Here is a 22350-nt window from a genome sequence, read left to right on the forward strand (position 1 = left end):
TCTTATGATCAGTGAGGACATGAACCTGATGAGCGGAGCCTTCAAGGTACTGGCGCCACTCCGAGAAAGCTTTGACGATGGCAAGCAATTGGAATAAAAGGCGACCGGGTGAAGTACATTGGAAGCGTCAGGCTGGGACAGGACCGCACCAACGGCGAAATCGGACGCGTCAGTCTCGACGATACAGCGACGAGTGGGATCGAAGTGGACGAGAATCGGCGCGAAAGTAAAGGCTAAACGAAGGGAGTCGAACGCAGATTGGCAGGCTGAAGTCCAGGAGAACGTGGTTTCGAAATGTTGAATAAGGGAGCTGCAAGCTGCGAGTAGCCCTTGATGAAGCGACGGTAAAAATTGGCGAATCCCAAAAATGATTGAACATCGCGGACGGAGCGTGGAGTCGGCCAATTGGTGATTGTATCCACCTTTTTCGAATCCATACAAATTCCCTCCGAAGAAACAATGTACCCCAAAAACTCGGTCTCCCTGGGCAAAGAATTCACATTTCTCCAATTTCGCAACCAACCCTTCTTCTCTTAAACAAGATAGAACGCAACGCACATGTTCGATATGTTCTTCTCTCGAACGACGGAAAATCAAAATATCATCCAAATACACAACAACAAAATACATCCAAATACTGTCTCAAGACGTCGTTAATAAATTGTTGAAATGTTGCGGGCGCGTTAGTTAAACCAAAAGGCATAACTAAGTACTCAAACAACCCATATCGAGTTCGAAATGCGGTCATCCATTCGTGACCAGCTCGAATACGGACGAGATTGTAAGCGCCACGAAGGTCTAGCTTGGTGAAAAATAGAGACCCGTTCAATCAATCGAGTGTTTCCGAAATAAGCGGCAATGGGCAGCGATTCCTGGTGGTGATACTATTGAGGCCACGATAATCAACACACAATCGAAGAGACCCATCTTTTTTCCTGACGAAAAGAACAGGCGCGCCGGCAGGAGACGTGGATCGTCGAATGAACCTATTTGCCAAATTTTCGTCGATATAGTTCTTCAGAGCTTCAAGTTCCCGTTGGGACATGGAGTAGACCTTGCAGAATGGCGGAGACTGGCCCGGAGCCAGGTCAATCGCGTGATCGTGAGCCCGATGTGGAGGCAAGCGGTCCGCGGCGACCTTGCTAAAGTCTGAACTGTAGATGCAAGAACAAGGCGTGGGTCGTTGTTGGTCGACGAATTGACAAGGTCCTGTGCTCCTGCTGCAGAATTCAAACCCTCAAAGCTTTTAATGACACCATCGCGGTCTCCCTTGATCTTTTACTGACTCATCTTGAATTTGCCAGTCATAGACTTGATTTGTTCTTCTACACCGATTATATTCTTTTCCTGGAGATCGATATAAGAAATCGGAGCGTCGGATACCTCCCAGCGCCGAGGCCCAGCCACTGCTCCATAGCCCATGATGGACTTCTCTGCGTGCAGTGAGAGATCTGACAGCTGCTACGAGAGAAATCAGAGACCTGCTTTGAGCGAGTATCAAAGTAGATCCTAGCAGCCCCGTAGACTTGCACAGCCGAATAGTAGTCACAAGTTGGAACGACCTTTCCACTTGTGGGCTTTGTTTCGGTATAGAACTTCGGAGTTACATAGTGATGAACCAGTTGAAGAGTTACTAACACCTCTTCCTCGAGATAGTTTTGGGAGCATTAGTTGATTCCAGTGTGAGGGATTCGATGATGGCATTGGCCCGTGGATGTTGCCTTGCGATATATCCCCAGAGTCTACTTAATTCCGTCTCACTATCATTGCTCTTGACGTCCAAGATCCACGGTATATGACTTGATTGAAGTAAAGGATGAGAGGAGGATCTGATGGCAGTAGTGAGAATTCCCAAAGGGTTCCTGTACGAATTGGCATAGAACGGGAAGGTTGAGCTAGGCGTGGTACGTATGTAGGTACATGGCGAGGTTTTTGGCAGCCGACAACGAGGTGATGTCGCCTTGTAGGATTGAAGCTAGATCTATGCTCGGTCTTCAAACGGACGTGGCAGTGTTATCTACATGTAGCTGTAGGGCTGTTGGAGTCGCGATGAGTCATAATGGCCACGCCCTCCTGGCAGGCCCATTTTGCGTTATCAGATCCAGCAATTGAGGATAATCTCTCAGTCTCTGACCGGCACTTGCGTCACACTGCCCTATATATTGTTTGACTGACACGGGCCGATTGGCTAATGTGGCTAATTGTCTTTAAGGGGATGGCGCTACGTTGAGGGAAGCAAGCGTCGATTTGGTTCAGTTACAACCCTACCCTTAACTAAATAGCCCTTTTCAATCAAAATGACTAATGTAGCTCATATAACTTATAAGTAGACAATGAGCCCCCCAGTCTCGCACTCATTAAATCTCCCCAATACTCGAGTTTGGACATATTTGCCTCTTGATACATTCCTAGTGTCCCTGGAAAGCGTGTCCAATGGAGCCCAAAGAATGGTACTATAGGCTAGGCGAGCAAACCTTCATGGTCTCCACGAAGCCAGAGCTCCTTTCCCACGACTTCATTCAAGACTCTTTTGCCGATCCGATCATGTACTGGGCAAAACCAGTATCCTCGGAGAACCTCAAAATCATGTTGGACAATTCTTGCCTCGTGGGACTGTATCTCAAATCTCCGGAACCCTTGCCATCATCGGAGAGCCCCGTAGCGCCATTGCAATCTCCCTTCAACTTTACTCAAATCGGCATGGCCCGCCTAGTGACAGACTATACGACGATCGCCTTTTTAACGGATGTGTTCGTGGTTCCAGAGCACCAGGGGAAAGGGCTGGGCAAATGGATGATTCAGTGCGTCAAGGAGCTTACGGATGCAATGTCGGGATTGAGACGTATTATGTTTATGGCGAAGAATGCGCCACATGCGGTGAAATTCTATGAGGAGTTGCTGGATGCGAAAGTGCATGATCAAGAGAGGAGTCAGGTCGTCTTCATGAGTAACAGGACGGCAGGGCTGGATGCTTGAGCTGAGTCAGGCAGCGGAGAGAGCAGTCCAGAAAAGCATGTTTAACTTGATAGACTTCTCGTTTTTTAAAAGCCAAGAATCTTCGTTTTATCTAATTTAAACCAATTATTTTTTAGTACTTTCTTCAATCTGATCTGAAGATAAGCTTAAGACATCTAACTATATTTGTCCAAAATATATACAATCATCAAGAGTCTTATCCTTATATTCAGTTAAAATAGCTTCATATGCAAGAATGTTTAAGTATTAAAGATATCCCTAAGTGCCACAAAAATGCTTGCATTGCCCGAGTATCTTATTTGTAGTCGTCAAACATTAAAAATTCCTGAAGACATTACCTGTGTTCAGGGGGGCTGAATAGGATTTGATAAGAATTGACAAGCCGTAGTAACGAGCGAGACGGGGCCGACCAGCGTTCCTCATCGAATGGCGCCGACAGCGTCCCGGAAGTGATAACCAAGGGGAGGTCAGGGCGGTCGGATCCTGCAATTGCTTCGCCTAGCGTATCGATAGCGCGCCAGTCAGTCTCGATGGCGTCATAATAGTTTTGAAAGTCATGAAAAAACGCAGCATGAATTACCCTGTCTGCAGTCTGATAATGCTCCTCTACGGCGCAGGCTGCAAGGTCAGCGAGTGAGCCGCTATGCGCCACAGCTCTTGCGGCTACGAGCGCCGCGGCCGCCGCATCCGATCGCGCGAGACCGAGAACCTGGTGTCGCACCAGTTTGCTCGGGTACGAGGGTCGAGGGCGGAGCTGATGAATCCTGTCGCGCCATATATGGACGATGAATACTAGGTATCCACGATATCGAACGACTTAATATTATTAATAGATGACGGCTAAAAGTAGAGAAACCTTAAACTAACATCCGTCGTTGTCCGATGTCTAATATCCGTCATTCGAGGATCTCGATCTGTTCTCCGCTAAAGTACGCAGATAAATTAATTCTCCGGTGGATCTTGAAAATATATATGAGCGTGGTCCGATAACGCAGAATGGGGTTAGGACGCAATCTGGCGACGGTTGATAGGCAATCTCTGAGTAAACAAATCGCAGGTAACACGCGTCATTGCCGAGCCTTGCGTGGCTGTTCTTGTCGACTTACTGCTTCTGTGCCCCTCGTCTAACCTTGTTGTATTCTTATAATAATTGGTTTATTCAAGTTTGCCTTCTAGTCTAGTCCACTTCTTCTCGATCCCGTGCTCTCGAGTCTCCGTCGTTATACTCTAGAGGCCAGGGTCGTAGTTCTCCGCTACTTATCGGCTGAATTAATTTCGGCAGACACGAAACACACCAATTCCGCCAGTCGCTGGTTCCAGTGCATCGCCGATTTTGCTACTGGCCAACAGCTCTCTTTCACAACGATATCGACCGCATCCTCTATACCGGTGCTGCATATGCCACACCAGGCGGACAGCCGCCCAATAAACCACGACTGTTCTGGACGCCCGATTGCAGCCAGACTACCGACAACGAGTATCCAGAGCAATTTGTTCGCCCATTGAGGAAGCCCATAGACAAAATCGACGTCGAGTGCCGTTTTGAGTCTGCCGACGAGGTTCCCGATGATGAATAGGCCGACAGGGATCTCGCGGAGAACGGTGTAAAGGTAGATGGTGGATGCCAGGCCGAACGACCGCGCTAGGGATCCATATGCATCGTCCTGGTCAATTTGAGAGCTAGCATATAGCAACCGGGCAATTGCTTGTTCAGCAAAACTCATGCGCTCGGCAAAAACCAGACTTTCCTCTGGAGTGCCAGCCGATGCTTTTTGAAACTCAAGTTTCATTGAAGACAGCTGAGGTAAGTACGAAAAGACAGTATCCACATCCTTCTGGAGTGCCGGGATTTCGTAAAATTCGTTCTCAGTTGTGTTCCACACACCAGATAGTCTAGGTTGCGCTCCGATCCACATATGTCGCTCATCTGTTTGGACAAGATGTCCTTGCGGATTTGATTGCAGTGCGATCGAGCTGCAGAGTATCGACCTTCAAGAATGGTAAGCTGCCTATAAATCAAGATAATGAATTATGAACGAAACTTGCCATGAGACCAGCTTGTGCAGGACGCCGCCCATTTCATCGCTGCTGACGCCCCCTTTTCTTCTTAACAGCTCCATCAATCCATTTACGTGGATTTCAGCCGTGGATAAATCTCCATTCAAAACCTTGCTGACGTCAGTGTGACGTGGCGCCAGAAAACGAGACTTGACTCACCTCGTATGTCAGCATGCACGCAACAGCTGCCACAGTCGTATCTTTGACCTGTTCTTTTTCAAGTCTTAATCGACCGTTGAGAGCCTTTATGGTTTGGCCGCGGTAAAGCAAGATCGTTTGCATGATCATTTCCTCCTCCGCTATACCTGACGCAGAGAAGAAGAATGAGGCGTGCAGTAACGTTGCATAAAGTAGTGCTGCGTCCTCCATGGCATACGATAGCCACGTCGCGCTTGGCCACACGGGAATCATACTTCTCACCGCGCCAGTCCTGTCTACCAGCACACCGAATTAGATGCCAGTCCTAGCTGCAACAGCCATAGTACTCACAATACTCTAGTAATATTGCGGCACAGTCTCGCACTTCGAATCCCATGGTACGAAATGGATCAATGCGGCCAGCTGCAATGGTTCTGCTGGGAGACGTCCGCAGGGAAACCGAACTCTCCAACCCTTTTGCTTTTCCTGCAGCGGATTTTAGCTGCTTTTGACGGAAATCGCGCATTACATGCTTGCGAACAATCGTTCGCTCTTCAGTCGTCGACGTACGCGAGCTTACAGTTTTATTGATGAAATGCAAGCCGCCCTATGAAGCAGATTGTCAGTCATCTATCTTATGGCCGCCGTTCAAACACACCATGATGTCACACTCACTGTGCTAGTTTGGGGCTTATTCTGCAACAATGTCTTGCTCTCGTCGACCCACACCAGATCCGCCTTCTGTGATTTGCCATTCTCCATCGTGTAAGACTTATTCAAGAACGAGTAGCCGATGCGGTCAATGGTCGTCAGCGGTCATGATCGCTGATCTTTATCCGTAAGCCTGCGTACGTCCGGGTAAGCTCGGGATGCGGCTCACCAGGAACTTAATTGTTTGCTCGGACCAATGCCTAATTGAGGACCTTATGCCGTTTCTGGCAACCCCGGATTGGGTCGGAGGAAGAGAATGACTGCAACTTCCCAGTTGCGGTCCATTATCGTAATCCTCCCCGAAGACTCGAATTACAAATCTGACCCTGCAACAATACCTCCTGCAATCTATCGAGCAAAATTGGCTCGCGCAATGAGCTGTAATCCTCAAGCGAGGTCGTTCTCAAATACAGCTATGGTCGTGTTGATGGATCAGACTATGAGTCTTCCTTGTCCTGCTCTGATGAGAGTAATCCAAGGATTGTCTCGTACGGTGGATCATCGCAACGATGCTGGCCAGTGCGACCAAGGGCAGAATGTGGGAGAGATCCTTGCTCTTCCTTGTTCACATTGCTAAGTGGGATGCAAACTTGTCCAAGTGATGGTGACCTTCGCCAGTGTCCACAGGGAGATACGAGCTATGACTGCGGCCACGACGGGTGGCTTAAGACTCATAGTTGTTAGCTCTATTATTTGGGAATGCACCTAACAACCATTCCTCTTTGGGACTAGCGTTTAAGACGTTCGTACTCAAGAGCCTCAGACTGTACCTCGACATCTTCACGGCCACGAGAAGGTGGAACTACTTGCCGTGCAAAGCCTGGTCACTTTGGGTAGATTGCACTCTACTAAGGATTTACCTACAAATCGCATTTGGTCCGAGTTAGTAAAGGAACGCGTCCAAACGCGTAGAACAAGTCGGCAAGTGATCTTGAACAGCTAATAGTGCATTTTAGAGTTTCTCCACTCTGCCTGTGCTCCACGTTTTATTACCATTGGTTTTTTATATTTAACACAATCACAATTATACGTGTCATAACCAGGAGTTCATTAATGTCGACGGCCCGACGCAGGGAATTGTGGGCACTGTGGACCTTGCCTGCATTTACCTTTGCGCATAACTCCATTGCTACATGCAATACGACTGCACTGGATTGGGGAAATCAAGGCGGGTATAATAAGACCCGTTTGGAGCTGCCTGTTGAAGAGTAGGCTTCAGTTGAATCAACGCTTTACTATTAGCTCATACTCTGTACTACCACTGTGATTTCTCCTGAATAACCTTAGTGCTTAACGCCTGCTGCAAACTGGCGACCTCATCTTGCTGTTCTGAGGAACGACCGACCACGATGATGATGACGACAATGACGAAGACGATGCTGGATTTCTGCCCGGGTCTGCAGCAGTCAAGGGTCTACCAGTTTACGCTGGTTTTAAATGCCTAATCTGTCTTGATGTCTGCACTTTGAAGGCATCGTCCATGAGGGCACACATCGCAAGATATCACCCCAAGGAAGACGCTGACCACACGCCGGTCTCAGTCTCGGTTCAGGCTTTCTACTCCGAACTGTTCTGCGACCACAGTTAACGTACGTCGAGGTTACAGAAGCCGGAGAGGGTAGGCAGGCTCTACGTTGCTTGGGATTCCAGCCGACCTTGACGAAGTTCGCGGCCGCGACCTGGCGGTAGAAGCCAGGGATCGAAACCAGTTTGGCGATAAATTTGGAGCATACCATCTTACGACCTGATTGATTTTGAGGACCTGGTTTCTCAGACCCACCGTGACGGGTTTCGACTTGCTGAAGAAGCTTACAATCGCATATATTCGTGACTGCTGGGCTTACTTCAAAGCTGGATTCCAGCCTTTGCAAGCCAAAATTATGAAATTTGACGATGACAAGTGAGTGATCGTGATATTCGATTGGTTGAGCTTCAACGCTAACAAAATATTAGGCAATTCTTTCACGCGGTACAGCAGCACCAAACTGTCGCCAAGTACGGCGAAATATGGGCAAAGGTCCTGTGACTAGGGTGCATGCGAAGTCTCTCGGCACCCAACCTTCCCCTATATCCACTGAACAGATATTGTTGGTAGCCAAACAAAATCTCATTACTGCTGCTCCTGTATATAGCGCCGGTAAATATTCTGATATCACCCATTAACACAAATGTATAATCGTAATGAAAGAAAATTAGTACCACCTTTCCAACGGTCTTACATAAATCAGATATGTCAGAAATAGTTTTTCCAAACGTGCTGGAATGAGATGCACTATGAACCGTTCCTTCCCAATCAGCGACGTTGTTTTATTGTACAAGCCCAAAATGACCAGCCACCTTGGATGGCAGTAGATGTTCCGCATGCCATTAACTGAATTGACATGTTTCCAGCTGTTAACCTCTGTCATTCGAGCAGGTGATCCATATGTCACGTGCACGAGTAAGAAAAGGATTTCGAGAAATTTGGTCGCTGTTTTCAGATAGCTTTGAGCTCTACCAACAATTATAGAATTGTCGTTGACATACTTGCCTCGCAGGCTAGGCTCGCTCAGCAGAGTGTCCCACAAGTGCTGCGCTGGAAGATGGTTGCCACTGTCAGATAAGAAACTATACCCGGGTTCCGAGTTGCTATAGACATCCTGCAAATTCCTGGCAAAATGGGTTGGAACGTCAAGGTGTAAGCACAATTCAGGAAGCAGATCTTCTGCACTGGCAAACAATTCAGTTCAATCGGACCGGGAGATGGTTATCTACCGTGATGGCCAGTTGGATTGACCAATCGAGGGCCCTGATTGAATTGATTGAATTGAATTGACAATTGATACAGCACTTAGTCAAACAGTGTAACAACCTCGACCTCGCCGTCGCCGTCCTCCGGCGAACTCACTGCCCCGGTATCGTCGCCCGATCCCTCGTTGAAGTCGTCCTTGACCGGGTCTGACCCTTCTTCACGATGATTCTTGGTGTCGAGGTCCGGAACGTCCATAACGCTATCGTGAATTACCCCGGCCTTCAACCACGACCGTACCGTCTGTGCTAACCCGATTGTTGTTGCTTCAAGCCGTGGCCGTAGAGGCGTCACCATGAGGCCACTTGACGAGAAGAGCCTCTCGCATTCAGCCGACATGGGAGGTTGTTCTTGCACTTGGTGGAAAGAGTCTCTAAGATAGTATTAGTTACAAACAGATCGGACCAATTAACTGGCAAGCAAAACCGTTTCTTGTCTTCCACCATGATCTTGGTGAGCTTGACTTGGTACCCTGCTGTAGTATCCATAGGTGAATAGAGCACTATTTGTAGACTAATTCTCTTCAATAACTCGAATTCCTGGACTTTGGGTGTTTGTAGCAGCGGCGAGATTCCATCCAAGTATGAATCAATCTGGAAACCCTAAGTGAAGGGGTTTACTCGAACTTTGGCAATATTGCGTTTGACGATATCGTGCGATCTGATCGCATACGTCGGAGTTACCGTAGGTGTGATTTTAATTCTTGATTTGAAATTGAGTACACCAAAACAAGGAATTTGAAGAGAAGAGAAGAGCGTAAACCGAAAACAAGAGTAAGATATTACCGGGCTACCGACCATTGACGAATTCGAGTATCATGTTCTCTTGCAGCGCACGATCCCTCTCCGGGTTCCATCGCGTACGAGCGATATGCTTTTAATATGACGTACAGTCATTGACTGCCACCAGCAAATAAAAACATATCTCACGAGAACTACTGTTAGTGACAGGCTCACTGGAATCACACCCGACGAGTTCTACAAAAGCTTCCCTTAAATTGCGACCTCCAAACTCCTTCGGGAGAGTCGGGCCAGCATTTTCAGTTCTCTCCTCAATCGACATCAAAAACAGAGCTTTCATCGAGTACCGCGGGCAATACCGAGCCTTGTCCATCAAACGCGATTGGCGGTTAAGACATTCCCACGCCATCAGCGGTACTACTACGTACAATTTTCTTGCTTCGTTGGCCTATGCGATCGTCACAATTGTATCCAAAAGATTGATTGGGAAAGTATATATGGCAGAGTAATTTTGATTTTGGCGCAGGACGACCATCGAAACAATATGTTTACGCCATATCAGCTCTTCCCGATTCAAAATAAAACCACCCTCTATTCCTAATTATGCCTCCAGTAACGTCTTATAGAGCTGCTTACAGCACGCACAATGCGTTAGCAAAGGTAGCAACACCTCCAGGCGAGTTAAACGGCGCGCTCATGAACACGAACGAGTACTTCCCAGTGGCCTCGCACTTCTTCGCCAAGTCCTCCAGATCGAGTGTCTCGCCAATCAGAACACCCCAGCATGCCAACAAATACTCATGGAGACACTCCTCCGTTCGAGCCGGCCAAGCTTCAAATGCAGGCTGGTCGCCGCCGACTACAGAAAAATACTGATCGTGAAGCCAGTACTTCATGTCGTCTCCCTGGTCAATGCCGATAGCAATTGGTGTGGCAGCGCCGGTTTGCTCGAGCTCGGCGATGTTGTCTTCCGCGAGTAACTCGTTGTATTTCTTCATCCACCCTGTCCTGATGAGCAATATATCACCAAACCGGAATTCGACACCCTCGAATGCGGCGATATCCTTCAATTGTTCCAATGAAATGCCATATCTCTTAAACGGATCATACTTGATTCCCTTTTCCTCCGCATACCGTGCAAAGTCCAGCAGGACACCCCGACCAACGACGCCGTGCTTGCTACATGCCTGCATCCCGCATCGTAAAGACTTATTGGGACCGATGATTTCGTCGCGAGTGAGTCCGTTGTACATGACTTGGAAGGAAATGTGCCCGAAGTGACGGAATCCATCGAACTGGCTACCGGATTGTGTGTTCATGATCACCGTGTCATCATGGATCAATGCGTTCGGGTTGGCTTGGATGTCGTACTTGAGTGCGGGACGGCCGAATGGCGGGTGAAGCGGGAGCGTGATGTCCCAGTTCAGAGAACTAACGAGGCCGAAATTGGGCTCAGATTGAACGACGTTCTTGACTAGCTCGGGAGACAAAAGGTTTAGACGCCCAACCTGGTATGTGTGTTAGAATGCATTGGCAAGGGAGACTTGAATATGTATACCTCGTCATCGTCGCCCCAGATCCAAGCCGCTTCTTTTGGAACACTCTTGGGATTAGAGTCAATCAGCTCCTGTAACGTAGGCAAAAACTCGCCTTCTTTGCTAGGATGCGGAAATTGAGTAGGCATCTTGAACAATCGAGCCGGTGAAGGATTGTCAAACAAAGCTGTCCCGGTCCTCTTAAAACGAAATCCTCCATCTGTCCGATGGAGGATATGGCCGCACAGAAAGTTCCTGCCTTAGTGGCGAGCTGGCCCGTGCTGAATTCGAAGCCTCGTGCATTGCGCAATTGTCGCGATAGTGAGTATGATAGCTACTCTTCAAGCACTCTATCGAGCACTCCAGCGAAAATGAGAATGAAGCAGGTCCGGTGTGCGATGGTCAAGATCACGTGCCACACTCATGCTCTGTGGCAGTTAGGATCTAACGTCGCTTTCTGCTCACGAAATGCCGGCGTCCACTTTGCAGCATTTCAACTCTGTACCGTCCTCATTTCCAGTCAACACGACCAATTTCCTCTCATCGCTTCCACTGATCGATCGTTTACAGTGTCGAAGAGCAGTTTACTAATTAACCAGCTTATTTCATTTATATGCCTGCAAGCATGATTAATTACACGTAGCCAATGCACTACATAAGCATGTGACTTGAAGGATGTAAGATCAAAGAACTGAAGTCATTCACATGCTTCCAGAGTTGTCTATGATAATCGATCCCAGGTCTAGATTTAGAAGAGTTGCAGGAATCTTGCTAAGAGGAGATCAGATCTCTCGGTCGAGCACATCTTGACAATCACTATCCAAATAACAAACATCTCTTGCCGCTTTGTTTGCAATGCTTACAGGCGGTCACTCACTCAATTTCACAAAAAGACCGCTCAAATCACATTGTACATTTCGCTCTCACATTGTTAACTGATTCGGAAATGTACGCAGTAATGTCAGGAACGTCCGCGATCTCCTACGGTTATACTTCGCGTGCAAGATCGACAACCGCGTGGAACAGCACCACGCCCAGACCGACAACTGTGAACAAAAGTCCTTCGCCTGTGAGTGATCGATCAGAGGAGCACCAGGGAAAGTATTTTAACCTTGTGTGTTCGCCGGAATCTACTTCATCGACAACGGATATGTCGAGCGCGATGTCAGTTGCGCTCTCAAAGGATAAGCCTCCAGGGCCAGACGAGAACTGGATCTCCGACTTTGACAAGGCGCTCAACCTTTTGAAGAGCAATGCGCCAGAGCAGAGGTTGGATATTCAGATGCCGTATTCCCAGTATTTGAAATTAGAGGAAAGCTGGTCTAAGATAAAGTCCGACACCTGTTCAGAGGATAAGAGGTATTGTCCTACAAGATGCCTTTGTTTCCAGATACTTGCTGATGATTTCGACATTGTAGCTACCCACGCTTGTCATACAATAGTGTCACTGAGACAGTGACTGTGGTGACGGTACCAAGAAACCTGCATGAAGTTGCGGCTTCTGAGCTTAGACGCCAAATCATGAACGGTATTGAGGAACACCTCTCTTATCACAGCCCCGAAAGCATAGACAGAATTGTGGATGCTGGATCTAGCGATGTACGGGGATCTGGTGGTGGCTATGAGCATAGCGTGAAACAGGCAGACGGACTATTTCAATATGTAGGTCCTGGTGCCGGCCCTGCGACGGTCGCATTTGAGGTTGGGTTCAGTCAGAACTATGATTCCCTTCTCGGTAACAAGGACGTGTGGATCCAAGGCTGTCATGCTAAAGCCTGTGTATTGATATGCCTTAATGAGTCTCCACGATTTCGGAATCCTACTGAGCCCTTTGAGGATATCGGAGACGTTGAGGCAGAAAAAGCAGCTATGACTTTGCAAGCGCTTGCAACTGTACCCTTGGACGGCTCATACTTCGCACAGATTATTTACCGCGATCACGTGTGGGCCGGAGGTGTGACAGAAGCATTCATCGAAGTCTGGCGAGCCGACGGGCATGAGAAATTCGTGAGTGATAGAATATTGCGTCATTTTGTGGAGGCTAGCTCACAGACGTGTTATTGTAGCCGCTGATTGAAGACAGGAGGCCCCATCACAATCTTACCACAACACTTGGCCTTCATGTCAGTGACTTTTTCGTGGATGATGCGTGGCAAGCCCTGGGAATCGAGGATTTAAACATCCCATTTAATGGCCATCGCTACTTACATCGGCTTAAGGGCGGAATGGTTAAACTGGCAGAAGGCAGGTTTGCAGATTTCATTGTGACGCCATAATTCCTTAATTTTTGCGTAGTCCTTCTCATTGCTTTGTTGCTTTGTCGCTGTGTTCTCCTTGTTGCTTCATTGCTCTGTTCTTGTCGTTACTTTGTGGCATTGACATATACACTCAACGTCAGGTATGGTTTCCAATATGCAATATGCAATATTGCATTCATTTTTCATGTTGCAATAATATTGTATTGCATAATCGTATGTTGCATTTTGCAATAACGTTGCAATAATCGATTTCTAGTGATAATTTCTGTAGAAGGAAGTGGAGCAAAAATTAAATATATTAATTGGTACAGGCGGAATTGTGCTTGTATGTTCATGTCTACGTGCGTCGACTCGGTTGGATTGCATTGCCGAAAGACCGAGTCTAGGCGTATCCTTCTACAATCTCGTCAATGTTATATTGTAAGTGTTTCGATGTCATGTCGATAGATAGTGTAGTTATACAGTTACTTGTCGAACTGAACTGTAACGGCGACAGAGAAAAAGATGGAAGAGGACGGAAAGGAAACAAGTAAATACACGCGCCTGCCGGGTAACGCTATGTGCAGGTGCAGGAACATGAACAAAGAAAATCGGCCGACAGGTTGTAGGATACTCGGGGTATGCCATTGTTACACATTTACATATGCATAAACTTGTGCAATATTGCAAATGGTTGCAATATGCAATACGCAATCCGCAATACGCGATCCGCAATAAATACGATATTGGAAACCATGCCTGAATCCGACGATCTATCATTGGCTACGGTTTAAACCTAAGGGATAATACCACTGAACTTTTATAAACATGTAAAATAAGTCCTGCGAGAAGGCGGCACGAAGTATGTTCTTCACGACTCCTCATACGACAGCGACTGATTCAAGGAAGCTGCCGATATGTACGACCCGATGCCAAATCAATTTATCACGTCGTCAATTTAGGCTACTTAAATTCAGGCTAGACTATAACTAGTGCGAATCTGTAACGGATCAAAGTCCAGAGTAGACAGATAATGCAATTTCGAAATATTGTAACTAACTATAACATGACTTTAATTTGTTTAACCAACTTGTGCTCTAGATGACATGCTTCGAACATACCAATTAGAATTCTTCCTCTCCGTCTGATATCACTTTGCGCAGTTCGTTCGGTATTTGTAATAGTGATTTGGCACGGCTCTTTTATTTTCACGCTGTCAAGCTCAAGGATGATCCTATGTAGTACCGCCAGTTTTGATTGTACGTATGTTATAATGTAAAAAAAGAGAACAAAGCCAATAAGATCAGAGCGACAAAGCGACAAAGAGAACAGAGCAACAAAGCAATGACAAAGACAACGCTAAAATTACAGAATTATTGCGCTGTGATGAAATCTGCAAACCTGCCTTCTGTCAATTTAACCATTCCGCTCAAAAGCAGAGCTAAATAGAGAGTGCCATCAAAAGGGATGTCTAAATCCTCGATTCCCAGGGCTTGCCACGCATCATCCACGAAAAAGTCACTGACATGAAGGCCAAGTGTTGTGGTAAGATTGTGATGGGGCCTCCTGTCTTCAATCAGCGGCTACAATAACACGTCTGTGAGCTAGCCTCCACAATATGACGCAATATTCTATCACTCACGAATTTCTCATGCCCGTCGGCTCGCCAGACTTCAATGAATGCTTCTGTCACCCCTCCGGCCCACACGTGATCGCGATAGCGAATCTGTGCGAAGTATGAGCCGTCCAAGGGTACAGTTGCAAGCGCTTGCAAAGTCATAGCTTTTCTGCTGCGACGTCTCCGCTATTCTCACAGGGCTCAGTAGGATTCCGAAATCGTGGAGACTCATTAAGGCATATCAGTACACAGGCCTTAGCACGACAGCCTCGGATCCACATGTCCTTGTTATTGAGAAGGGAATCATAGTTCTGACTGAACCCAACCTCAAATGCGACCGTCGCAGGGCCGGCACCAGGACCTACATATTGGAATAGTCCGTCTGCCTGTTTCACGCTATGCTCATAGCCACCACCAGATCCCCGTACATCGCTAGATCCAGCATCCACAATTCTGTCCAAGCTTTCGGGGCTGTGATGAGAGAGGTGTTCCTCAATACCGTTCATGATTTGGCGTCTAAGCTCAGAAGCCGCAACTTCATGCAGGTTTCTTGGTACCGTCACCACAGTCACTGTCTCAGTGACACTATTGTATGACAAGCGTGGGTGGCTACAATGTCGAAATCATCAGCAAGTATCTGGAAACAAAGGCATCTTGTAGGATAATACCTCTTATCCTCTGAACAGGTGTCGGACTTTATCTTAGACCAGCTTTCCTCTAATTTCAAATACTGGGAATAAGACATCTGAATATCCAGCCTCTGCTCTGGCGCATTGCTCTTCAAAAGGTTGAGCGCCTTGTCAAAGTCGGAGATCCAGTTCTCGTCTGGCCCTGGAGGCTTATCCTTTGAGAGCGCAACTGACATCGCGCTCGACATATCCGTGGTCGATGAAGTAGATTCCGGCAAACACGAAGGTTAAAATACTTTCCCTGGTGATCCTCTGATCGATCACTCACAGGCCAAGGACTCTTGTTCACAGTTGTCGGTCTGGGCGTGGTGCTCTTCCACCCAGTTGTCGATCCTGCACGCGACATATAGCCGTAAGAGATCGCGGACGTTCCAGACATTACTGCGTCCATTTCCGAATCAGTTAAGAATATAAGAGCGAAATATACACGCTTCTTAAGTAAAAGGGGAAGTAGCAAGTTATCTGGCAGCCTAGTAGACTGGTTGTGCTGTTGATTCAACCGACTCAATCATGGTTTAGGGCTGCGGATGGAGGCAGAACTTCACCATACGATTTTGGGTGGCGTGCGAATTTTCCGGTCAGGAGCAGACACTGGCATGTAGAACTCCCAAATTAACCCGGATCAAAGGAAAATTTAAGTCCAGCAACTGCAATGCGATTACTAAATAGTCTACGATCAACGCAACTGTATAGTTAAAGCATAACCCACGGTTCCTATGCGCCATGTTGGATACAACGGTAAATTCCTAACCTACCATAATACAAATTCTGCGTCTTTATCGTTATTGGTTCGACTCCCGCACCGCTGGCGACCTCAACTTTGAAAGGGTTTCAAATCTCATGATGATTTCAAGCTGTACCAATTAGTACATTTCGTCATAGATCTCAAAGGCAGAGGAACTTACTGTTGTGACCATCAGCGACAACACAATCAAGCCAATAATGATCCACGTTATTCCTAGCACCTGTCAGTCCTATCCCCGTTTTCGCAACACTAATCTTCACATACTCGACATATTTGTTTCGGCGATCGAATCAGCAAGAATATCCGCCAGGTCCAGAAAGACTTTACACCGCTGATTCAACACTTTAATCCTCTGCTTGATTTCCAGATACTCTCGAATCGCAGTATAAAACGCGTGCATTTCTGGCTCCTCATCCCAAAAGAATTCAGGCACATCCAGCACACTACTGCTCAAATTCACGTCTACTCGCAATTTGAACAGACTACCTTCGATCTTCATGATATCTTCACGCGTCAGTTTTCCCAGTGAACCCTGCAGAGCGAGATGTTTCGGCACAGATTCCAGTTCCATCATGGTAATATTCTCCATCTTTGTCTCGAAATATGACAATTTGGTAGACTGGGCGATACCATGCGACATTGTCAATTTGTGCTTGATATCCGCGTTTCCAACTGTTGCCCTTAATGTCATCATATCATTCGATATCCGAGGGCTCTTGCTCGTGAGCGAATACTCAAATCTAAATTCTTCAGTCTCACGATCACTCTCCGGTATAGTCTTCGTGATTATGCCCAAGTTATTGTCATTATCCGCGAATGTAATATCAGCGAGGATGTCCCTCTCTTGTGTCTCGGTAAAGTTCCAAAAGACCATTACACCGTAGGCAAAAACGAATAGCTCAGCCTTGCGCTGCAGCAAGTCGGTATAGTCATTATTACTTTCCGACGCATCCGGATCATCAGATTTATCAATCAAGGACGGTATCACCTCTTGCACCTCACCGCCGCTTCGAATCCGGCAGGCGGATCGTCCTGGAAAAAGCGGTAATCCGTACGGCACATATAAGGCCGCGTCAGGACTACCAGCGGCAAATACTCTCGCACCCTTCACGCCATGATTCTTTGTCAGGAAACTCGTAATCTTGCCGAGATGATACCCTTCAGCCGTGAGGAACGCTGTGACCCTCCTTGGCTCGCTCGTATTCCCCGATGCAGTCAGCCCAGGCGAGGAAGGTGGTGACGGCGGCAACGGCAAGTAAATAACCTTGTCATATTTATAGGGATCATCCTCTTCATCCGAATCCTCCTCTTCCGACGGGAGATCACGATACACCGTTGGCGGTTCGTCACCGGGCTGGTACTCTTGCCTTCGCCGTCTTTGTCTTCGCTGGTTCGAAATATTGCCATCCGTCCCACGCGTCGACACAACCAGCCTCGGATCTCGCTGCCGTGGATTCATCTGCATCAGCATATCCTCATATCCCCCGGAACCTCGCGGCGTACGTCGTCTCTCAAACGTCGAGTAGGGAGCGAAGTTGCCCGGAGCAGGCGGAGGCGGCGATGTGCGGTGTCGCGAAGACGGAATGTCGCTAGCGCCATGGTCGAATAATAGATTGCCGACAGAAATATCCGTGTATCGATGCCCGTTGCCGCTCCCCGGCGCGCGCGGTGAAAGGGAGAATCGTCGTGGCGGAAGCAATCGTTGCGGGGCAGGTCCGGCAGACGGAGGTTGTGCTTGTGTAGACGGTGTGATTGGGGTTGTTCGCGCGTCTGTGACTAAAATCGAAGGCGATCGATTAGGCTGAGGTCGTGGAGCCGACATGTTTTATTCTGACCTGATCTTGGATCGAGATCAATCTGCGTGGACAACGGGAATGGTTTGGCTTTCTTCACGTTCAGCGCGGCGAGTGATTCAGGGGGAACTGAAGATCTACAACGCCCTAAAATTTATTACTACAAGCCATGGATTTCACACAATATCATTCAATGTACGTGTTTGTTGCAAAATGAGCACACCAACAACTGCAAACTATATACATACATTTACAAAAGTAAATATAGCACATATTTACTTAGTTGTTCCTCATCCCCTTGCACTTACAACACTTGCGAACCAATTCATGTAAGATAATATAAATACAATTCAAAGGTCACAGATATATAGACGCGTGCAAGATAGGGAATCATAACTATGCAAACCATCTGTCGTATTACAATGTATGCAACTTCCTAAGACCATCCCATCCGTAAGTGAACCATGATACTAGTACGAACTATTCTCTGCGATATATCAAACAAAACAAAATCCAAATTAAATCCTTAATACCCAAAGCACAGATATGTCATGTAATAAAAGCAATATATGCAATTACAGGAAGCGAAGATCAAGCATTATGCATTACCAGCACTAACTCGCAACGGCAGCAGCAACATTGGGCGCAGTATTTTTGCCTTCCCCGACGCCAGGCGCTCTACAAAGTGGGCACGAATTCCGTCCGGTCGTAAGCCACTAACAGAGTTAGTAAATATTCGCAATTATCCGAACGATGTATGTACCTCATCAATACACATCCTGTGAAACAAATGGCCACATTGTCGTAACTTCCTACATTCTTCTCCTTCCTCGAAATCCGAGAGACACACAAGGCATCGATCGCCAAGATGTTCTTCATTAGCCTTGATAATGCCGCCTGACCTATCAATATCTTCCTGTGCAGCTACAGGGGGCTTAGCTGGACCAATAAAGCTTGACAGGAGGAGCATGTCTTCATATGTTGGATTATCAGTGAATAGGGACGGCGTCGTGAGGATAGGATGATTCTCGGGATATTGTCCACCGAGGACATAGATGATCCACGACCGAACATTATTGGCTCCGGCGCTAGCGCTAGTTCTGTCAGTGTTGGGAGATTGAGGACCATTCGCGTCTCTGTCCCGCGAGGCCGAGCTAGTGGTTCTTCCCCGACGACGAGAGTATAGTGACATGTAATCGTCTTCTTGGTCGTCGCCGTGGTCAGCATCGTCCACTGTGGCATGCGAATGAGTTTGTCGGCCGCGCGACGCCCTTGATTCATCAGCTTCCGTAACGCTCATAGAGTCGTCCTCGTCATTATCTTCATCACCCTCAGTATGATAGTCTTCGTCACTACCCTGATTGTCCATATCCTCTACACTATTCTCATCATGGTCGTCGTCTTCATCAAGCTCGACATCGTCTTCGAATAGGCTGCCGCGTCTTTGCCTAGCTGCAGTAGTTCCCCGGTCAGTATTGTCGGTGCTACCGGCCGAACGACGCCGCCGTCTACCGGCCACAGCACTACTGTCATCAGTGGCCGCCTGCGCATCCTCCATTGTGGGCATAATATCTGCCGCCAGATTGTTTGCATGCGCTTGACCACGACTATGCACAGACCGGATACCGACAATAATCACTGGAATCATTCGTCCCGAACCACCACCGTTTTCGCCCGTGCTGTTACTACTGGTACTGTTGGTGACGGCCTCGGAAGGGAACCTAAACATGCGGAAAAAGTTGAGCGGCGCGACTGATTCTCCAGAATTGGAGCCATCTCGATTACCCGCTGCAGATTCTTGCCGTAATTCTTGGGCTAATCGCCCGGTCTGAAGCGAACGCAAGAATTCACTGAATGTGCCATCGACAACACCGCTGCTCTCAGCCTCTCCTAACTGATCTCCCGGCGGCAAGTTGGCATCGGAGCCTTCAGATCGATAGTCTTCATCACTAATGCCATCACCGTCATGACTGAGGAAATCTCTATTGGCAGTTGCGCCTCGTCGACGTGATGCCGGTGACGCGCGCGAGAGTAACTGCGATGTGGATCCACCTACTAAACTAGCGGCGGTAGCCGCCGCCGCCACAGACAAAAGGCGTGAAAGGACCTGCGCCTGATCCTCCGTTCCTCGTTGTCTACCAGCACTGTCTGCTGAAGCCATAATCTCGTCTCCGGCTGACTCCAAAAAGTCAGAAAACGTGGTGTCAGATGCTGTGGGTCCAAAAGTGCGAGAACGGACGCGAGAGCTACGACGAGGAACAGCAGCCGGAGTGCTAGGTCTAGTCCCTGCTGGGGATGTACTGCCGTCTCCACTTAGCGCAGTCGTCGTGGTAGCAGCGGTTGGCCGAGGCCTGCGCCGGACATATGTCGGTTCCGGTACCAGTGAAACATCGCTACTATGGGCGGGCGCCGCGTCAGGCGCATCCTGTCGCGACTGGTCCGTGGATGCTCGAGGAGTCGAATTTGCCGAGGTCAAGGAATGCGGTGTAAGTGAACTTCGAACTCGCGAGAAACGAGTTCTGAAAAAGTCTCGCGCTACATTTCGCCTTTCCTGCTGCTCTTCGTGAGTTGGTGACTCTCTCCGTCTCCGCAAAACGGACGCGGATGTTGAATAAGCATTGCCCGAGCTGATTCCACCACCCAGAATTCGAGACGTCGATGCCGGAATTGACCGTCGACTTGACGACGAAGAATTCCGAGTACTTCCAGTATCCTGAACAGATGGCAAACTACTTGAGCTTGGTGTTCTCCGTCTAAATGGTTCGAATGACGAATACACTCTCTCAGCAGTAGTTGCGGACGTCGCCACCGCTGAAGCATCACTAGTACCGTGGGAGGATCGGGTCTGTGCCTGTAACAGCCCTAGACTCGACAAGTGTCGTGATATCCGACGAGAACGCGTTGGCAAATTCGTGGATGTATGTAGAGCCGATGATGACCCGGACGACTCTACATTTTCATCCTCCTTGTCCATGTCCTGATTTGACGATATCCTACGCGACAGCCCATTACCAGCAGACGATGAGGCGTTTATACTGTCACGTAAATCGTCATTTGTTACCGGCCACTCCCTGTCTATATCGAATATACTGTCAGATAGTCGTGACTGAGACGGCGATGCTGGTGCCACCGGGGTTTCCGCCGAGATGTTTGATGTGAGCAAGTCGTCAACTACGACGCCCTCGGATGGCTGCGCTGAAGAAGCTTGTCCCATTAGTTATCCAACTATTAGTGTGACTTTCGAAATTGTCGTTGATTTGACAAATGGTGGGGTTGAGCCCCGATCTGGTAGGCGAGCTGATTAATAAGAGTCAGTACACGTGCCACATTCTTAATGCAGGAAATCAATTTTGTTACTGTCCAGGTCTAATATTGACAATAAATATCACATTCACAGATTGCCGAGAACAATCACGAGATTTGAATAACAATCATAACTAGGAATCTATGCGACGAAACGGAACCAGTGCTTGCGCAATGCCGTTCGACCACAGATACGCAAATAAAATCGCACACACCTGAATATTGCAAAACAAGTCCTCAGCAGTAGAATCGCCCAGGAATACTGATACGCCTTGTTTTCTGTAGCAAAGAATACTTGAGAATATTCTGTCTTCTCGAGGATGCGGACGCTGACGTTACAAGATTGAATGAGCTGGCGCTCGCGAGGCGCGCAGTCAAGGCCACGCCACAAAGCCCTAACCCTGGATTCGAGTCTGGGAGGAAGCCATGACGGAACGTTTAAAGACTAAGTTACTCTGAACTGTTAAATAAGCATGTTACGTTTTATGTTCGTTTAACGACCGACGCGGAGTGACTTATCCAATGATAATCTCCTACGCTGGCTTGCTACGCTTGAAATGCGGAAATAAATGTAGCAAGAGAATTCTTACAGGTTTTGGTAACGATATCGACTAAATTTTAGTCTCCAGCTTATGGTTGCTCCGGCCGGTGGCTGCCCAGTCAGTGACGCGAGCCTTCGGCACTGTAACCGTTGTGACGATTTGTTCGCGTAGTTCAATGCTCAATGCATCTTATTGACATGTCTTATTACATTATTCAATAATGATATGCACATACCTTGACCTGCTCCAGATCTACGCAGCCTAGAACCTGTCTTGGGTCAACTATAATAAATTTAGGACCTAGTATTATGACATCCAATCACTATGAATTCGTGGTGCTCGGTTGTGACTTAAAAGCCAATAGGGCGTGAGGCGGAATCTGGTTCGAGCAAAGGAATTCAGCTCAACCGAAGACCGCCGTATGAATTCGTAGTATAAGCTGGGACTGAAGATCAATAACCCAGGCTATAGAAATCC

At 47.8% G+C, this 22350-nt stretch overlaps 9 protein-coding genes across 9 annotated transcripts; 2 read left to right on the plus strand and 7 right to left on the minus strand.

The window, feature by feature from the left end:
* Window positions 1-1088: 1088 nt before the first annotated feature.
* POJ06DRAFT_293363 (putative FMN-binding domain-containing protein) lies at window positions 1089-2114 on the minus strand (the record flags this gene model as incomplete). The annotated part of the gene is made up of 6 exons (XM_056190423.1): window positions 1909-2114; window positions 1747-1862; window positions 1482-1642; window positions 1287-1461; window positions 1204-1265; window positions 1089-1142 (listed from the first exon to the last, which is right to left on the minus strand). Exons 1-6 carry the CDS (start codon window positions 1920-1922, stop codon window positions 1089-1091), a joined length of 582 nt encoding a protein of 193 aa, XP_056046892.1. The 5' UTR covers window positions 1923-2114.
* A 126-nt stretch (window positions 2115-2240) lies between these two features.
* POJ06DRAFT_241889 (uncharacterized protein) lies at window positions 2241-3169 on the plus strand. The gene has a single exon (XM_056186163.1). It carries the CDS (start codon window positions 2434-2436, stop codon window positions 2974-2976), a length of 543 nt encoding a protein of 180 aa, XP_056046893.1. The 5' UTR covers window positions 2241-2433; the 3' UTR covers window positions 2977-3169.
* Window positions 3170-4229: 1060 nt separating this feature from the next.
* Window positions 4230-5934, minus strand: POJ06DRAFT_264272 (fungal-specific transcription factor domain-containing protein; the record flags this gene model as incomplete). The annotated part of the gene is made up of 5 exons (XM_056188992.1): window positions 4230-4965; window positions 5023-5144; window positions 5194-5468; window positions 5524-5779; window positions 5848-5934. The coding sequence occupies 5 exons, from the start codon at window positions 5932-5934 to the stop codon at window positions 4230-4232; spliced, it is 1476 nt and encodes a 491-aa protein (XP_056046894.1).
* Window positions 5935-7732: 1798 nt separating this feature from the next.
* On the minus strand, window positions 7733-8502 carry POJ06DRAFT_1113 (uncharacterized protein). The gene is made up of 2 exons (XM_056184074.1): window positions 8086-8502; window positions 7733-8029 (listed from the first exon to the last, which is right to left on the minus strand). Exons 1-2 carry the CDS (start codon window positions 8289-8291, stop codon window positions 7846-7848), a joined length of 390 nt encoding a protein of 129 aa, XP_056046895.1. The 5' UTR covers window positions 8292-8502; the 3' UTR covers window positions 7733-7845.
* Window positions 8503-10043: 1541 nt separating this feature from the next.
* POJ06DRAFT_191410 (uncharacterized protein) lies at window positions 10044-11095 on the minus strand (the record flags this gene model as incomplete). The annotated part of the gene is made up of 2 exons (XM_056184844.1): window positions 10044-10919; window positions 10970-11095. The coding sequence occupies 2 exons, from the start codon at window positions 11093-11095 to the stop codon at window positions 10044-10046; spliced, it is 1002 nt and encodes a 333-aa protein (XP_056046896.1).
* Window positions 11096-11854: 759 nt separating this feature from the next.
* POJ06DRAFT_241900 (uncharacterized protein) lies at window positions 11855-13691 on the plus strand. Its single transcript, XM_056186164.1, has 3 exons — window positions 11855-12305; window positions 12365-12953; window positions 13013-13691. The coding sequence occupies exons 1-3, from the start codon at window positions 11893-11895 to the stop codon at window positions 13220-13222; spliced, it is 1212 nt and encodes a 403-aa protein (XP_056046897.1). The 5' UTR covers window positions 11855-11892; the 3' UTR covers window positions 13223-13691.
* Window positions 13692-14755: 1064 nt separating this feature from the next.
* Window positions 14756-15881, minus strand: POJ06DRAFT_241911 (uncharacterized protein; the record flags this gene model as incomplete). The annotated part of the gene is made up of 5 exons (XM_056186165.1): window positions 14756-14787; window positions 14822-14965; window positions 14998-15410; window positions 15470-15670; window positions 15727-15881. The coding sequence occupies 5 exons, from the start codon at window positions 15879-15881 to the stop codon at window positions 14756-14758; spliced, it is 945 nt and encodes a 314-aa protein (XP_056046898.1).
* Window positions 15882-16117: 236 nt separating this feature from the next.
* POJ06DRAFT_241918 (uncharacterized protein) lies at window positions 16118-18133 on the minus strand. Its single transcript, XM_056186166.1, has 3 exons — window positions 16500-18133; window positions 16396-16448; window positions 16118-16344 (listed from the first exon to the last, which is right to left on the minus strand). Exons 1-3 carry the CDS (start codon window positions 18055-18057, stop codon window positions 16273-16275), a joined length of 1683 nt encoding a protein of 560 aa, XP_056046899.1. The 5' UTR covers window positions 18058-18133; the 3' UTR covers window positions 16118-16272.
* A 42-nt stretch (window positions 18134-18175) lies between these two features.
* On the minus strand, window positions 18176-21666 carry POJ06DRAFT_241920 (uncharacterized protein). Its single transcript, XM_056186167.1, has 2 exons — window positions 18792-21666; window positions 18176-18744 (listed from the first exon to the last, which is right to left on the minus strand). Exons 1-2 carry the CDS (start codon window positions 21240-21242, stop codon window positions 18643-18645), a joined length of 2553 nt encoding a protein of 850 aa, XP_056046900.1. The 5' UTR covers window positions 21243-21666; the 3' UTR covers window positions 18176-18642.
* Window positions 21667-22350: the final 684 nt, after the last annotated feature.

Source organism: Lipomyces tetrasporus (assembly GCF_029532465.1).
Source record: "Lipomyces tetrasporus strain NRRL Y-64009 chromosome Unknown POJ06scaffold_1, whole genome shotgun sequence".
NCBI lineage: Eukaryota > Fungi > Ascomycota > Lipomycetes > Lipomycetales > Lipomycetaceae > Lipomyces > Lipomyces tetrasporus.

Coding starts and splice junctions, on each gene's coding strand:
- POJ06DRAFT_241889 (XM_056186163.1), top strand. CDS start 2,434: ATGGAGCCCAAAGAATGGTACTATAGGCTAGGCGAGCAAACCTTCATG.
- POJ06DRAFT_1113 (XM_056184074.1), bottom strand. CDS start 8,291: ATGACAGAGGTTAACAGCTGGAAACATGTCAATTCAGTTAATGGCATG. Junction 8,030..8,085: donor TATGTAAGACCGTTGGAAAG/GTGGTACTAATT, acceptor GGGTGATATCAG/AATATTTACCGGCGCTATAT.
- POJ06DRAFT_241900 (XM_056186164.1), top strand. CDS start 11,893: ATGTACGCAGTAATGTCAGGAACGTCCGCGATCTCCTACGGTTATACT. Junction 12,306..12,364: donor ACCTGTTCAGAGGATAAGAG/GTATTGTCCTAC, acceptor TCGACATTGTAG/CTACCCACGCTTGTCATACA. Junction 12,954..13,012: donor CCGACGGGCATGAGAAATTC/GTGAGTGATAGA, acceptor GTGTTATTGTAG/CCGCTGATTGAAGACAGGAG.
- POJ06DRAFT_241918 (XM_056186166.1), bottom strand. CDS start 18,057: ATGTCGGCTCCACGACCTCAGCCTAATCGATCGCCTTCGATTTTAGTC. Junction 16,449..16,499: donor CGCCGAAACAAATATGTCGA/GTATGTGAAGAT, acceptor GACAGGTGCTAG/GAATAACGTGGATCATTATT. Junction 16,345..16,395: donor TGTCGCTGATGGTCACAACA/GTAAGTTCCTCT, acceptor TAATTGGTACAG/CTTGAAATCATCATGAGATT.
- POJ06DRAFT_241920 (XM_056186167.1), bottom strand. CDS start 21,242: ATGGGACAAGCTTCTTCAGCGCAGCCATCCGAGGGCGTCGTAGTTGAC. Junction 18,745..18,791: donor ACAGGATGTGTATTGATGAG/GTACATACATCG, acceptor TAACTCTGTTAG/TGGCTTACGACCGGACGGAA.